Source organism: Euprymna scolopes, chromosome 37, assembly GCF_053919585.1.
Source record: "Euprymna scolopes isolate OS-2025 chromosome 37, ASM5391958v1, whole genome shotgun sequence".
NCBI lineage: Eukaryota > Metazoa > Mollusca > Cephalopoda > Sepiida > Sepiolidae > Euprymna > Euprymna scolopes.
The window spans coordinates 8,377,541-8,394,992 of NC_136518.1; the positions used below are offsets into that span (position 1 = coordinate 8,377,541).

At 34.9% G+C, this 17,452-nt stretch overlaps 1 protein-coding gene and 1 pseudogene across 1 annotated transcript in view; both read right to left on the bottom strand.

Moving 5' to 3' along the window:
- Nucleotides 1-241: 241 nt before the first annotated feature.
- LOC145261073 (uncharacterized) overlaps nucleotides 242-17,452 on the bottom strand; it is a 71,394-nt gene continuing 54,183 nt past the window's right edge. Inside the window, exons 7-10 of the mRNA XM_080119244.1 lie at nucleotides 16,641-16,725; nucleotides 10,857-11,007; nucleotides 5,842-5,920; nucleotides 242-2,198 (exon numbers count right to left, since the gene is read on the bottom strand). Of these exons, the coding sequence (XP_079975370.1) occupies nucleotides 1,933-2,198; nucleotides 5,842-5,920; nucleotides 10,857-11,007; nucleotides 16,641-16,725 (581 nt within the window). The 3' untranslated portion in view covers nucleotides 242-1,932. The remainder of the gene's footprint in view (nucleotides 2,199-5,841; nucleotides 5,921-10,856; nucleotides 11,008-16,640; nucleotides 16,726-17,452) is intronic.
- Nucleotides 8,967-9,100, bottom strand: LOC145261347 (U2 spliceosomal RNA; annotated as a pseudogene).

A 17,452-nucleotide genomic window follows, 5' to 3' on the forward strand; every position in this document is an offset into this window, starting at 1 on the left:
ATGAAACCGAATTCATTCAGACGTTTTATCTAAAACGGGTCGTCCATTAATTTGTAATCTGCTTAAATGTAAGACAAACGTTTAGTTCTAGTATGGTGACAGTTTCGTGCTTCTCTATAGAAATAACATGTGATATCTCAAAAAATAAATAAAAAATAAATGTGGGTGGGGGAATCTAAACAATGTTCGTACGTATTGAATCGTTCTAACAAAATACTCAGTTCTTACACAGAATAACCTAAAAGTAGTTAATGAACAGATACGTTTTATTAGCATAGTTAAATTAATTTTAAGCAAGTAATAAAATTTAGTTAAAAAATTAAATAAGGTTATAACAAATTTGGTTATCTTCAACTTGATTCACCCAGTGTTGACAAGCTTTTTGTATAACGCTGTCAGCAAAACAGTTTTTGTATTTTTTTTTTTAAAGGCAACAAAAATTGATAACCCAAGTGTTTTGCTTGTTTAAACAAAACAATTTGACCCCCACAAAAAAAAACAAACAATCCGGCAAACAAACAATCCGGCAAACAAACAATCCGGCAAACAAACAATCCGGCAAACAAACAATCCGGCAAAAAATTAAAATTATCAAAAATACAATTTGACGGAAAAAAAATTATCTTGCAGCTGACAATTTAATACAAAATTGTCTTTGTCAACACAAGTTGAAAATAACCATTAATTTTTTTTCGAAAAGGTATCTTTGATTTGAAATAAACTCCTGCCAGGAAAAACGAGAACTATCCTGGCATAGATCCTACGACACTTATATCAATAACAGGTCTAAAACAAATAAAATAAGAAAAATTGTAAATATTATAGACATTAGATTAATACACAACGAAATCCCCCACACACCGTTTTGTTTTTGAAATTTTTTTTCAGGCGATTACATGCTAGTACATTGAGAAACTTAGCAGAAAGAAAGACTACAAAACATTTTAAAATTTAAAGTGGAAGATCGGTTTCCCTGATAAATTGAATATAGAATGATCTCCACTACCGAGTCATCCTAGCGTTTTTAAGGCAGATAACCAAGTAGGAAATACTTTTGCGCGATTACATGTCGTTTTGCCAATCGGACTAAGAGTTAGTAAAGAAAAAAAAAAAAAAGTTTAAAAATGTTAAAATGACCCAGAAATGAAATCATTTTACATTAAATTTATATACGAAACTGACCTCCATTCTAAAACTGAATTTTTACTTTTTTTTATGTAACCCCCTTCCCCCCCAAAAAAGGGGGGGGGTAATCTCATTTCCTTTTTATAGGGTGAAATATAGCTAATTGTGTTAATCTACAAATTTACCATAACTTAAGTCCATTAAATTAATTTTTGGTAATTATTCATACGGACAAATTATTTTAAAGGAAATCACATTGGCATATTAGTAAAAAAAAATGTTTAAATGCTGCTTTACCTACTTGTTTGATCTATTTGCGTTTTTGGGGTTTTTTTTTTTTAATCAATTTACTATACTATAGTGTTGAAGTCTATTTTGTGTTCGGACATTTTGAATTACAAGAAATGAAGTGCGTACATAACTGGGGCGGAAACGAGTAAGCTAGGTTTAATTTAATGGTTTAAAAATGCAAACACTTCAGTTATGTATTTATTTCCTCCAATTCAAAATGACTGAACGCGGATTACAGATCTGTGCACTATGTTTGCAGAAGAAGAAATTAAACTAGTAGGTGAATCTAAATAGGTTTTGATTAATTTTCAGTTGCATTTCTTTTAAAGTAATTGATTCCAGTATTAGTAATAATTAACTTTGCGTGAGTGTGTGTGGATATTACAAAAATACAAAACTGTTCACAATCGTATCAAGTCGTTACGAACGCATTAAGGTTTCCCTCGCCAATAAATACAAAAATCAACTGACGACATAAAAACCGGAAGTAAATAAACCCGTACACAATAGCAGATTTTAGCGGTTTGTCCGGTTTTGTACATGGTAGGCCCCAGAATTCACTCGGGATCTAAAAATGCAGAGCGCAATCACCAAGATTGAAATGATCGGCAGAAGAACGCAGAGGGCAATTATTAAGGGCAAGTTAAAGGTAACCGGAGAAGTCTGGCGTGGCGGGGTATCGTCATCCGTGTCCACTGGATCATTCTGGAGAGGCGGGCGGGAAGAGGGAAAGACTTGCACATCTGGATCCTCCGAGTGAAGCACTGTATCTCCAGCACTGTCTGGAAGGGGGTAACAAAAAGTAATAATTAGCGCATCACAAGTCGAGGGTAAATACAAAGATATTAGCTGGGGAGGGGCGGCGGCTTTGCCCGGTCGTAAAATACACTTAAATATATTTTAATTTGTCAAGATTTCGTACATATTACAGAGTCATGATTTCAAAAGTTAAGTATTTGGGTGCCATCAGCTGGAATCGAAACCGAAAACCAACCTGTAACATTCAAAGCTGGTGACGTTACCACTGTGTCAACGTGAAACGCACATAAGCTAATAAAAAATTTAAAAATAAACTAAGATAATATGGAGACAGACATCTAGCCTTCTCTATATTAGACTAGCGTGGGAGGAGCTTTGATCGGTCGTAAAATACGTCTAAATATATTTTAATTTGTCCAGATTTCGTAAATATTACTATAGTCGTGATTTCAGAAGTAAAACAAGCATTTAGGTGTCATTAGCTAGAATCGAAACCGAGACTAGCATTCAAAGCTAGTGACGTTACCACTGTACTTACACATTAACCGATTAAAAGTTAAACTAAAATGACTGCAAAATGCATAACGATTTTTTCAATTTTGAGCCCTCTGACCCCTTAAAACATTTTAACCAGCTAAAGGCCAATAAAAAAGCGGCCCATAAAAATCCAATCACTTGAGGCCCCTAGCGCTGCTCTGCAACTTATCTGTTCCGAAACTATGAACAGACAGACGAACGGACATATATCCTTTTATATATCAGATTTAGAATTACAGTAGAACCCCGGGATATGGTGACCCTAATAGACGTTTTTTTAGGTTACAATGTGAAAAAGGGTTTTTTTCCGGTCCCTGGTTACAGTATTTGCCCCGCCTTACGGTGTTATTTGATTATATACTGTACTGTATTTTGTTACTACTTTCTTAATGCCGTATCCCCGGATTCTGCTGCACAATTTTCATCTTGGTTCCTATTTACAATGTCTCCCCACGGGACAGAGTTAGACACCAGGGTCTTTTTTTTTTATGTGGAGAAAAGGAACAAAAATAAAAATTGTCTCAGTCGTGAAGATTTCTCATCCACTGACAGAGAACAAGAAATTGAAGTGCAGCAACTGCAGCATCTGAAGAACAGATATCTTGGTTATTCTCAACGCTTCGGCAGATATAATCTCCGACGTTCATTTAAAAAACGAGGGTGACATTTTTCTAGAAGCGTCAATTGTGCTATTTTTAGCTAATATTGCTCATAGTAAGGATTGAACCCTTATCTCCAAAAACAGAACTAATTGTTAGGCAACATCTTTAATCGTTGTGGCACAGGTCCATTGGCAAATTCTAGTATGAATTTTTAGAGCTTTAAATAATAATGTCGAATACACATACAGATGGAACGATAAAATTGTCGCCCTAGGGGGAGAAAAAAAAAAAAAAAAAAAAGAAAAAAGGATTCCATTTCCGTTTGATAAAAACCGGTTTTCTTTTTATGTTGCAGACCATCTACTAATTAACCAATTGTGTACAAATCCCAAGAGCGATAAGTTGGTTGGTTGTTTTTGTTTTACGGCATATCAATTTGGGTTATTTAATGCCAAAATCCAAAGATTTGAAGAAAATTTTTTAATAGAATATATTTGTTGTTTTCAAGTCGATTTCTATTAACCCATAGTTGGGACCCTAACAGGTACTACCACTCCGGGTCAGAGTGGACCTGGGAGCAATGGTAATTAAAGGGTGGCTCCACACTCCCCAAAGCCCGCAAGCTGGGCCTCACCACTGGATATATTTCAAGGTCATATCCAGGACCAAGAGCGATAGGAGTCTTCTATGACGTCTGAAAGTGACACAATTTTCAACGAGCGAGATTATTTTTATACGTGCTTATGCAATTAGTGCAGGAAATTACGATCGACTCCATTAGATCTGGAATTACAGTAGAACTCCAGAATACGGTGACCCTAGGATACGGCCGCCATTCATCAACGCAAAACTAAGGGAAATTTTAAGATGAAGCTTAACGTTTTAATACGGACGATCTTAGATGGATCAAGTAACAGGAAGTCACGATCTCGCACACAAGGTCACGTGACCAACTTTTTCAATTTCCCTAAACTTATGGAATCTTATTTCTTAAAGGACTGACAATTATAATTAGCGTTTATGTAATGTTCACGACTTCAGTTATTCGAACACTCTTGATTGTCTAATATCTGTGTCTGAATTAAGCATTTATTAGTTATCAATTCCGTTCGTTCTCATTGCAATTGTTTGGTGGCCTGGAGGTAAAGGCTTAAAAAAAATATAAATAAAAGGTTGCTACGTGGCTGGGTTCAAATCTCCCAGCTCCTACACTGATGATTGCGTAAGCATGAAACTAGTGTCAATGCATGACCAAACGAAATAGTCCCGTATGTGCAGGTCAGGAGCCAGTGAGAAAAGGGTACAAAGTCGTAGCACTCCTGAAGCTAAGCTTGATTTTCTTTGGACTTGTGGGCATGCGCCAAGCCCTGCTGTCACACCCAGGGTCTGCCAGCAGCAACCCGATTGCACCAAGGAATCACCACACTCTTCAGCACATCCAGGTCCACTTTGGTATTTATTTTCAAGCCGACTTCAAAGATGTGCAGTGGCATGATGTGGCCCACCAAAGACCATAACTGGTCGGAAACTTTTCATCACCCTGGGCATGTCCCTGTTATTCGTGGCAATCGTCTTATTGTCCTAACTGATCGGTAGAGAGCAAAAGTTGTACAACAGTGCATCTCCGATTTTGCTTGTTGATCATTGCGTCACTTGCAGACATAGAAGGCTCCTATCACTCTTGGATTTGTAGACAAATGGTCAACTAGTAGATGGTCTGTAACAAAGAAAACAGGTTTTCATCACACGGTAATGGAATCATGTTGTCTTTTCTAGGGTGACAATCTTATATACTAAGTCTCAACAGGCAAGGTGAGAATAGTTAAAGTTATGAAAATCCATCGGAAAAAAAAAAACAAAAAAAAAACACCATCGGGGGTGGGGGCACCGTCGGGGGAAAAAAAAAACATCGGGGGGGGGGGGGGGAACACCATCGGGGGGGGGACCATCGGGGGGGGGGAAGAAAAACACCATCAGGGGAAAAAAAAAACCTTCGGGGGGAGGAAAAAAAACACCATCGAGGGGAAAAAACAACACCATCGAGGGGAAAAAACAACACCATCGAGGGGAAAAAACAACACCATCGAGGGGAAAAAACAACACCATCGAGGGGAAAAAACAACACCATCGAGGGGAAAAAACAACACCATCGAGGGGAAAAAACAACACCATCGAGGGGAAAAAAAAAAAAAAAAAGATTGGGGAAAAAAAAACATCGCGGGGGGAACCCATGGGGGGGGGAACACCATCGGGGGAAAAAAAAAAAGCACCATCGGGGGGGGGACACCATCGGGGGGAGGGGGAACACCATCGGGGGGGAACAAACATCGGGAGGCAAAAAAAAAACATCGGGGGGGAAAAAAGACACCCGTCTTATACATATGCAGAGTAGTTAAAAAAAATATACAAGAGAAGGACAATAAGACGACGAAAAAGAGGAGCAAGGAGAACCATGGAGCGATTAAAATTAGTCAGGAAAGTGGGCTGGATAAAAAGTTAAGCGACTATAATTTCTACTTCAACTTACCATTTTTAGGATTGAAGAATATTTGGATGGAAGAATTGTACACTTCTGTGATTTCGAGTCGATGAGATCGACATGAAGACTGAAATAAATTGACGATTAATAATATAATGCAATGTTAACTGAACAGTTTTAGTGAGAAAATTCCGATGGAAGGTTAGAACGCGAAGTTTTTTTTCCATTAAAAGTCATGTGTACAGATAATTGTATCATAAGATTGGAACAAACAAAATGGGGAAAACCTTCAATATACAATTTGTATTACTCGAAAGTGTCCCAATCAACGAATACATGTGTCAATCCGACGTATTTACCTGCAGAATGTGTTTTCTTAAACTTCCATGTTTTTGTTTGGAAATATTTTCTTCCAATCAGACTGGAATAACAGTAGTAACAAATACAGAATTGTTTTTAAGATGGCGGTTACTTGAAAATATTTCCGACCTGGTTAAAGTATTTTCTGGGAGAAATCAAACAAATGTATATACGCTTCAAAGATCCACATGAAAAAGTAACGAACCAGAATCAAATATTAATTTCATGCGAGGAAAGATCGATAAAAAAATAAAAAAATTTGACTCGCTTCATTTTATACAAAATTAAGATTTTCACAGTTTAAAGCCAACCCACTTCAGAATCTCTTTCAATAAATAAAGATTAAAATTAAATTCGATATTCAGTTTAAAAATACAAAAAATAAGATAAAAAACGGGGGTATATAAGGGATTTTTTTTATGGGAATCATTCCAGACAAAGCAGGAAACTACTCGATATGAAAAGCTAACAAGAACGAAGTTTGATTATTGCAAAGACAAGAGATGCCTGTTGACCTTAGTAAAAAAAAAAAAAAAAAAATTATATATATATATATATAGTTTATAAAATATATATGGCGATTAAGCTACACTGAATATTCTGCGTTTCATCCAACTATAGGATTCGTCAGGCTTATGCGCGAATTGTCGTTGCTTCTTGTTTTTATATATGTTGAGGATTTCTAGTTGGCCAATCAGCTTTCTAGTATCCACCGCGCCCCTTCCTATCAGCTAATGGGCATGCATTTTATCAAACAAAGGATCTGTTTTAGAACTAGGTTAGTGGTTTTAGGTGGCCGTTTTTTTTTGTTTTTTTTATACATATAAATATACCTATGTGTACACAATAATGCACATATATATATATATATATATATATATATATGTGTGTGTGTGTGATCGTTTATGTATATTCATGTTTATTTAATTTATTTGTTTGTTTTCTATTGTTATTGTTAGTTTGAAAGCTATTTTGTATCGCTATCCTAGAGTAAGTTTTATTTTGTGAACACAGTTGTTTGCTATTTCCCGCCTACAGTTTAATAGATTTTGAGGTTCTTTAAAGTACAGGATAGAAAATTTTTCATGGAGGCATAATTTACATGGGTCGTTTAAATGTCTGCATGTGGTAGCTTGTCTCATTTTCCATTCGACTACCGGCGAATGTCCGCTTTCTTTGAGTTCCCAGTATTTATTCGCTAGTGTTGTTTTTATACGGTGTTTTTTATTTTTGAATGTGCTTTTGTGGTCATAGTACCGGGTTTTGAAATCTAAGGAAGTCATGCCTATGTAATATTTCTTGTTATTCGGGTTTTCTTTCTATAGTTGGATGAAATGCAGAATATTCAGTGTAGCTTAATCGCCATATATATTTTATAAACTACTAACTAGCTCTACCTACGTATTGAGCACTTTTTAAGTAAATACTTAAAGTTTACGCATAAATCTATACTTTCGTATATTAAATTTATGTGAATAAATGAAGTAGCTTTTTATATATATATATATAATATATAATAATATATATATATATATATATATATATATTCAATAAAATAAAAAGCTATAGCAAACATCTAAATGACTACTTTAAATACAGTTCCTGATTTCAAAAAAAGAAAAATTAAGATTCATCTGCCTTACTTTTAATGCTAGGTTTATTTTTGGTGTCTTTTCAATTCAATAGAAATCCTCCTAAATTTGCTGATGAGGAGACCGTGCTTACCAAAATAACTATGTATAATTGTTCTACGTGACTTCATGTATACTACAAATAAAAAGCACGGATTTCCGAAACGATCGTACAGATAATTGACTTTGTTGTTGTTCCTTCTTATGAAACTGATTTTTAATTTAATTAAATTTTGATTTTTAAATTTAAAAATTTTTTTAAAAATTTTTAAATTATAAATCACATTACTTTATATATATATATATATATATATATAAACGGAAAACGATGAGCAGGAAGAGAATTCCCCAACCTTGCAGTTTAGGGATACTCGTCTAGCTGAAAACTATCAATCCCCCCATTATCTATGCCTAACCATAAACGTTGATTCCATGAACAAAGCTTTTTTTTTTCCTTAGATGTGCACACCTGTGGATCTCTTCCGTTTGCCTGCTTTCCAACTGACTACAACATGGTCGTCTTCAAGTCCAATGTAAAGAAGTTCTTGATAAGGCGTTCCCCTCAAGTAATCCAATTTACCAAATTTACACTACTAACGATTACTATATTGTCCCATTGGCTTCTGTACACTTTACTCGTATCAAGGCCCAAAGGCCACTCGAGGGTAAGTGGTGACTCCTATGTGGTAAAAAAAAAAACAAAAAAAACAAACTTGCAAATAATTTTTACTATGAAAACTTACATCTTGACCTTTTCATTTTGAAAGGTTGTTAACTTTTTGTTTGCGCTAAATTTTTTTTTTTGTTACCTAAAAATTTTGGTATTTTTCTTCATGAAATCTTCGGGGGGGCGGTTAATATTTTTTTAATGTACTGTAATAAATTTTAGATTTAAAAAAAAAAAAAAAAAAAAAGGCCGGTAACCATTAGTCGCATGCTCTCGTGTAATGAATGAATGCGTGAATGTAGGATTGACATGAAATTCTTAAAGATAAACTAAAATGACCGAAAAATGGGCTGAAATGACTTAAAAAGTAAATGACTTAGAATGACTTTAATGAACTTAAGGATGAATTGAATGACCTTAAGAATGACTTTAATGCTTACAAAATAACTGGAATCCTTCATAAACAACTTGGAGGATCTGGAGAATGACTTGAATGGCTTCAAGACTGGTTGTAAAGTGGGTGATCATTTTACATTAAATTAATACAGAAAAGTGATCCCCACTTTATATCACAAAGTTACAAACAAGTACAGCATGTAGTAAGAACAGATACTACACTTTAATCTTGGCCAAAAGGCCAAGAAAAGCTTAAAAAGCTAAGAACAGCATCTATTAAAATACCTTTGATCTTAACCAAAAAGGGCAAGCACAAAAGTGTTATGGACGGACGGACGGACAGACCGACCGACAGACCGACTTATAGAGTCACTTGCACACGACTAAAAATGTTGCAATAACTTTCACTATTTCATTGAAATGTGCCTGAAAACAGTTGAATGATGCCGGCATCGTCATGTTGAAAGATTCTAACTGAAAAAAAATGTTTTGTGCATTTTAGGTCAGGAAACCGATATTTTCAGACAGCCTCATCTGATAGTCCATACGGAAAAATCTGCTTAAATCTAAATGCAAATTCCATGAACAAAGCTTCTTTCCTAGAACTGCTCGTTTGTGAAACTGCTTTCTAACGGATTACAGTATGTCGTTTTCAAGTCCAATGTAAACAAGTTCTTGGTGAGCACCACCTCTAATCCATTTCTACCCTTTTTCCACCACTAACAATACGCTGTTGTCTCAGGGACGATAGTGCACTGATTAACCTTTATCCTCGACTTCAGTCCTTGATGAATAGTGACTTTAGAGAAAGCGGAATTTTATTTATTTTTTTTTTACAACGGAATCACTACTTATCAAGGCCCGGAAGCCACTTGAGGATCAAGGGTTAATAAATGTACAGTAGTCAATGTGACAATATCGTAGTAATCGTTAGTGGAAATTTGGTAAATTGAATTAAGATTACTCAAGAACTTGTTTACATTGGACTTGAAGATGACTATATTGTAGTCAGCTTGAAAGCACGAAAACAGAAGAGTTCCACAGGCGTACAGTTCTAAGAAAGAAACTTTGTTCATGGAATCTACGATTAGGTAGAGGCGCAGATAAAGAGTGGGGGAATTATTGATAAATGTTTCAGCTAGACAAGTGTTTTTCGTGAATGTTTGGTCAGGGTTGGTTGGTTGTTTTATGGCATATCAACCTTTTTCGGGTTATTTAATGCCAAATCCAAAGATTTAAGAAAAATTTTTAATAGAATATATTTGTTGTTTTCACGTCGGTTTCTATTTAACCCATAGTTGGGACCCTAACAGGTACTACCCCTTGAGGTCAGAGTGGACCTGGGAGCAATGGTAATTAAAGGGTGGCTCCACACTCCAAAGCCCACAAGCTGGGGCCTCACCACTGGATATAGTTTAAGGTCATATCCAGGACCGTTTGGCCAGGGGGAACCATAGATTGGAGCTCAGACGAGCACTTGCTATGATAACGATGAAGCAGAGACAAACTCACAACATCTGTGAGAAAGAAGTTGCAAGGAAGAGAAAAGGGCATCCCCTACTAAGGTACAAAGTCTATTTTGAACTGTCAAGGCAGGATAAGATCTTTCTACCATGGAGGGGGGCATAGTAAATAGGTACTAGGCTACGAAGTCTATTTTGAACTATCAAGGAAAGATAAGTTTTTCTAGTTACTCATGCCCAGATCTGGTAACAGTACTCCATCTTTGGACGGCATTGAGATATCAACTGGAGCGACAGAATGATCCCATTTTCCATCAATCTTGGCAACAGATTTGATGTACGTGTTCCATTTCATTCAGGAGTAATGGTCAGATCCAAAAGCTTGTCAAAATATGAACCTTTCAAGACGAGAGTCATTAACCAAAAATGATTGTAGTTATTTTGGAAACAGATTTATAAAAGCCGTCCAACACATGCCTATATATCAAACCGAAATTAAATTGATGAGGATGACAATGAGGATGATACTACGCAACTTTTACTTACCCCATCGCATTTATTTTTGCAGACAGCAAAGGAGCAACTCAGAGATAGAAGACTTCCACTTGGAATTGCAAGCAAAAAGGCGGGACTCAAAGACATTATTCCTTGCACTTGGAAACCAGAAGACCTCGACAGGATAGAACCAGTACCACAGCTTTGGAAAAAGGAAAGAATGAGTTTGTATATATATATATATATTATAAAAAAAAAAATCGTAATTTCACTTAATTTTATTATTTTTATTTTACTTATTTACTGTATTTTATTTAATCATCTATTTTTAGACTCCATTTTATCACCTATTATTTTTAGACACCATCTTTTAAGTTACTACGCTATTTTATCCCAATTCAATTATTTCTAAAAAAAAAAAAAAAAAAAAAAAAAAATTCTTTTGTAATCTCGTGTCATTTTATTTATTTAATCTATCACCGCTATATTTCCAAACAATTTTTTTTTTTAATCTCTACGATATTTTAACTTTTAGACGTAATCCACTACACTAGTTTACTCTAATTTTTTTTTTCTCATAAAATGTATATATATGTATATATGATATCTAATTTACATAAGGAAAACACGTTTCTCTCCATCATTATATATAGCCCCAATCCTCCGACTCTCTCGTCAATGACCATCCCTCTCGAAGAAGCCCGCATAAATCGGGCGAAACGTTGAGTATCCAGGTCCTTCCACCTCCATTTTATATATATATATATAAGGCACTTCAGAAAAAGAACAAAAATCAAAATATTGAATTTCAATTAAAACCAATCATAAGCAAAACTTATGAAAAATGATAAAGTAGAAAATTATTAAGGAAAACATTTGTTGAAGTACACGTTAACCACCTGAAGAAGGCCAGAGGATGAGTTGTCTGAAACGTGGTGAAACAATTATGAAGATGGGGATAGCAGTCTGCAAATAAATATACAAATTACTCATCTCAAGAAAAAAAAAAAAAAAAAAAAAAAAAAAAAAAAAAGCCAATAAAAATAATATAATACATTGTATGATACTAGCTGTGTAGAAACAGGAAAGTACAGAGAGGGAGGTGTTAGATGCCCAAGCACCTGCCCTTTTACTTCCAATACAAAAATATGTATAATAGGTCTTGCATTAAAAGAGGAGATAACAATCTTGTTGCATTTCTAAAAATGACCATGGTCAATGGATCGTGAAATCATGAAAGTAAATGTTTCATGTAATAATGCAGTAATATTTAATTGTGACATGACACTTGCATAGATCACATTACTTTCAGTCCCTTGCAAAGTAATCTCCTCCAGCTGCAATGCTTCTACTATTCCAACTTCTGGAAAGCCTCATGGATGTGTGAACGTGTCAATGATCCTTGTCACAGCCTCCTTCATTTCAATCATCTCATAACGACAGCTTCTAAGATTTTCCTTGAGCTTAGGGAATAACCAAATATTACATGGAGTAAGGTCTGGACTATAGGGAGGATGGGGAACTGTCTTGATGCCCATCTTGATCAAATAGTCGGTGACAAGGATGGAGTTGTTGACTGATCCAAGTATCCATGCACAAATCTTCCACATCTTCAATTCCTCAAGAATTGTGAGTACATTTTCCACATTGACAAAACTGCATCTATTTTCTGTAGACACGACTGTCCTTATCCATGAAATTCTTTATTTGGCCAATCAACTCTGGTGTTCTGACTTCCTTACTCCTCCCACATCTCATCCCTCACAGATTCCCTGCTTTTCTTGAATCTCTTATGCCACTCAAAAATTGATGCTCGATTCATGCAAAATGGTCCAAAACTGAAGCATTCCATACGTTTCTGTGCCATTTTTTTTCCAAATTTAAATTTCAAGTGTCCTCCTCACGTCCAAATTGCAGTTTTGAAATCCACTATCTGTGATAATCAGACTTTAGTAGGGTGTATTCCAATTCCTGCTGTAGCTGTTCATTTGAACCAGAAATCATAAAAATTGGTCAATCATTTCATAAGATGTATAGAAATAACATTCTGAGTTTTCAAGAGTCTACAATTTTAGATGACTACAAAAAAGTCTAGAAACTTATTGAAGACACCACATAACATTGCTTTCAGTTGAAAATTGTAATTATACTCGTGAAAAAAAAAAAAAAAAAAAAAAAAAAAAAAAAAGGAGCCAAACAAATTTTATACATTTTATTGCACTAAAAGCTATATTGAACAAAGAACAAGGACACTTAAACGAGACTAATAATACAGAACAAGACATTTACTTTAATAAATGCTTAGGATGGAATCGCATTCTCTTGATTTCTTTAAAAGATCAATCCTTTTAGACATGCTCTCAACCAAAGTGGAACACTGAAGAGGAGATGCTATTTCATTCGCTTTGCACAGCTTCCCACAGTTTGCCATTGTTCGAAAAAGTTATTCCAGCCAATGCACGAGATATTATGGACCAAATATTCTCGATTGGGTTTAAATAGGGGCTTTGACCTGGCCAAAATATCACATTAATTGAATTATCAGAAAACCATTTTTTGTGACTTTAGCAGTGTATGCAGGGGCATTATCGTGTGGAAAAATAATGTTCTGGGATATTCCCAGCTTCTGGATACTAACAGTCCTGTTTCTAATATTCGAATGTATTCCTTTGCATTGATTAACTTCTCACATCTAATAAGTTCCAACTCCTACTGCAGTAAAAGTTCCTCATACCATTATCCCTCCATTCCCGTGTTTAACTGTCGTTTTTATGCAACTTGGCGAAAATCTTTCTCCAGTTCTTCGATTGCACCATCCGGGAGCATTGCTAACACGACGATCTTGATTCATCTAAGCAGAAAACTGAACCAGTTTGTATCCTTGCCATAACACGAGAAAAATCTATCATTGATGTTCTTAGATAAAAATGGCTTCTTTGCACACATTTTAGAAGAAAATCCCATTTCTTTCATTTCTCTAGATATTGTATATCTAGAAAGAATTTCCAGACCCTTTGCTATGGTCAACATAAGTTTTCTTTCGATCCTTCAAAACAGTTAATTTAAGCTTGGTCATCCTTCAAAGTGGATGCTCTAGGACGACCAGATCCAGATTTCCTTTTTACCTTCACTACAGAAAAAATATTTTCACATTTTCTTTTAAAATATCAAAAATCTGCTTGTAAATTATTTTCGACTGTCTTAACCCTGCAATTCGGTTTTTTATATCCTCGCCAACATGGAGTCTTACAATTTTTAGGATTAATTTTTCCACTCATATGCTCTGCAAAATAGAAATTTTCAGTTAAAATTAAAAATTCATGGAAAAATATTGAAAAATCGATTTCTTCTTTCATTCTTGGCCAATTTTTTTTTTTGCTCATGAATATATATTATTTGATTGATACAAACCATTAGATGCTCCCCTTTGAGGTAATGCAAAAGACATTTTAAGTCTTCTTACTATTAACTGCACGCCATATCCTTCTTGATAGAGTTCAAAACCTAAGTAATGCCGTTTTCTCTTCCTTGCAACCTCTTTCTCACAGAAGAGACGTTGCGGGGCTATCTCTGCCCTATCATTATTTTCATGACAAATGCTTTCTGAGCTCCAGTCTATGGCCCCGCCTTGCCGGATTTTCACTAAGAACACTCGATTGGCGACAACCACTATCAAAATTTCCTCCACTATCTGTGTCTAAACAGATTCCACGAACAAAGCAGCTTTCGTAGAACTTCCTGCCTGTGGAACACTTCCGTTGGGCTGCTTCTCGCCTGACTACAATATAGTAGCCTTCAAGTCCAATGTAAACAAGTTCTTGTTGAAAACCATCTTAAAATTCCACCCAATTTACACCATTAATGATGATTATACTACCACCTTACATTCATTATATAGTATTGGGAATCCCAGCTTAATTGCTATATAGGTAGTTTTAGAAATAGAACGTTATGTAAGTATATTTTCATTCCCCAGCGAGTTCTTGGCCCATTTTTTTTTTTTTTTCATGAGCATGTCATTTTTGGAATTTATTCCGCCTTTAACTCATCAGAAGAATAGAAACTTCCACTTGAAAAGAAAATATGGGCATAATTGCAAAATCTGAAAATCGAAAGTGAAGTTGCAATTACTTTTTTTAGTTACGCCATCTTTGAATTTTTCTTTAAAAGAAAAGAATTGCAACTTTTCTGATTTTGTAATTATACCCATATTCCTTTATTTTCTTTTAAAATTGACGAATTCCTATTCTGATTAGTAAGGGCGGATTAAATTTTTTAAAAATTAACATAATTACAAGAATTATTCTGAGCTACGAAACGGGTGCCGTCAATTGAATATTTTAACATGCTTTAAGAAAAACGGTAGGGTGAACAGCTTGACTTTTGAAAGACTTTTTGTAATATATATGTACTATGTACCTATGTATTATAGGTTTAATAAAATATGTTGAGAAACGCTTTAGTAAGACTTCAAAATATTCGGAAAGGAAACACAAATAGGTTAAAGTCCGTAATCCGGAGTTTTAAAATGCTTTTCTTATCAGAGGAGGAGGAGGAGGAGGAATTAGCAAAATGCGTAAAGAAATTTTTATTTTAAAGCATTTGATGAATTAAGTATCAATAAAATCAGAAAAAGACAACAATGGAACAGATGGGGGTCGGGTAAAAAGGAAGAATGGTTTCACGTGAAAGGTTGTTCCCACGGTTGGCGAGTACAAAATCCAGGAAGTTTGTAGAGGTGAAAGATCCAAGTTTGGGGTGTTTTTACGGCATATCAACCCTTTTCAGGTTATTTAATGCCGAATCCAATTATTTTGGAGAAAATTTTTTTATTAGAATATTTGTTTTTTTGTTGTTTTTTTTTTCAAGTCGGTTTCTATTTAACCCACAGTTGGGACCCTATCAGGTACTACCATTCCGGGTCAGAGTGGACCTGGGAGCAATTGCAATTATTGGGACTCCCCTCCCCCAAAGGCCTCACCATCGGATATAGTTTAAGGTCATATCCAAGATCAGCATATTGTTGAAGTATAGAAAGGGTAAAAAAAAAAAAATAAAATAAATAATTCTTAGGCGCAAATGAATTTCATGGAGAAAAAAAAATCGTCTGCAAGTTCACCAAGAGAATGCGAGTTGATGAAAAATAGAATTAACATGCAGTAAACAGAGTTATTTATTATTTTAAGACTTCTACCCGATCATAGCTGACAGAACGAAAACAATCTACTCTCATTGATTAAATAAAAGTTCTCATTCAACATTCTGTACTGGTTCCACAGCTCAAGCGATAGGAGTGGAAGATTAGTTTCATTTTACGGCATATCAACCTTTCTCAGGAAAAGTTTTTATGCTTGAGGTATTTTATATTGGTTGGTCCGTTTTGGAAGATTTTTTTTTTTTTTTTTTTAACTAAGCAGAACATAGTTGAGTTTTGCAAAGGGACAAAACAAGAACAATGTTTTGGTGCATTTAAGTCGAGAAGCTGATATCCTCAGACAGCCTGATCTGATATCAGAAGAAGACCGGAGGTTACATCGACCAAAAACATTGCAAGAACAAAGATGAGAACAGTGGTACAAATATGTAAAAAATCGGGGAACATAATATTTTGCATTTCTTACTTCGTGGACTGTTACTGCAATAAAAATATTTACATTAATTTTTAAGGGAACAGCGAGGATACTAAAAAGAGCTCTTGGTTGGTTTCAATAAAAAAGCGGGGCAATGTTGGCAGCTGGTTTGGCTGCCCCATACCCGGCATTACAATCTTCAAAGGAAGAAAAATAAAAAAATAAATAAAATAAAGCACACCTACATATAAATGGTTTTACTTACCCATAGTGAAGAAGATCTTCGATTTTGTTGTCATAGGAAATGGCACATTTTATGGGAGAAACTCCAATTATCCCCAAAGGAGGATCTAGATTAAAAAGATTTTTAATAAACATTAAAATATCCGAAAATTAGGTCACAAGTTCCTGTAAAAGACGCACATGTACAAACGAACTTAAAAATTTTGTTTGGTTGGGGGGGGGGGGGGCTAGCCAAGTTATAAAATATGACTAAATATTTTAATTCATACAAATTTCGTATTCATTATTCCAGCGCCAATTCTCAATTGAATATTATATTGTACCTTATATATAGTAACGATTTCAAGTTTAAAAGAAAAAGAAATAACTTAGTGTCATTAGCTAGAATCGAAACCAAAAACATTTAGCACTCAAACCATGTTCTCAACTGTTTGAGCGATCGACAGATAAGATTTAAAATTACTTAAAGCTTTGAATGACTGCACATGCACAAAAATAGAAATATGTTCGCAAGTTGAAATTAACATTTTGCAGCTCAACTTGCCAACATTTCTGCATGCGTTAGTCATCGATGCAAAAATTTTACTTGTTATAAACCATATTTGGTGTATGACTGCTATTTCTTGTTAATTTCAATGTTATGTGACCAGTAGTTTAAGAGTTTATCGGTTTAATATCACACACATACATACATCTGTTTTATTAAGATTAAAATTATCAATCTTCATTATTCAAACGGTTCTCATCTTGGATGATACTCTCACTACGTTTTAGCTGATGTAACCTCCAAACGTCTAAGGAGGAGAGTTTGTGAGTGACTTCTGACGTCATTCG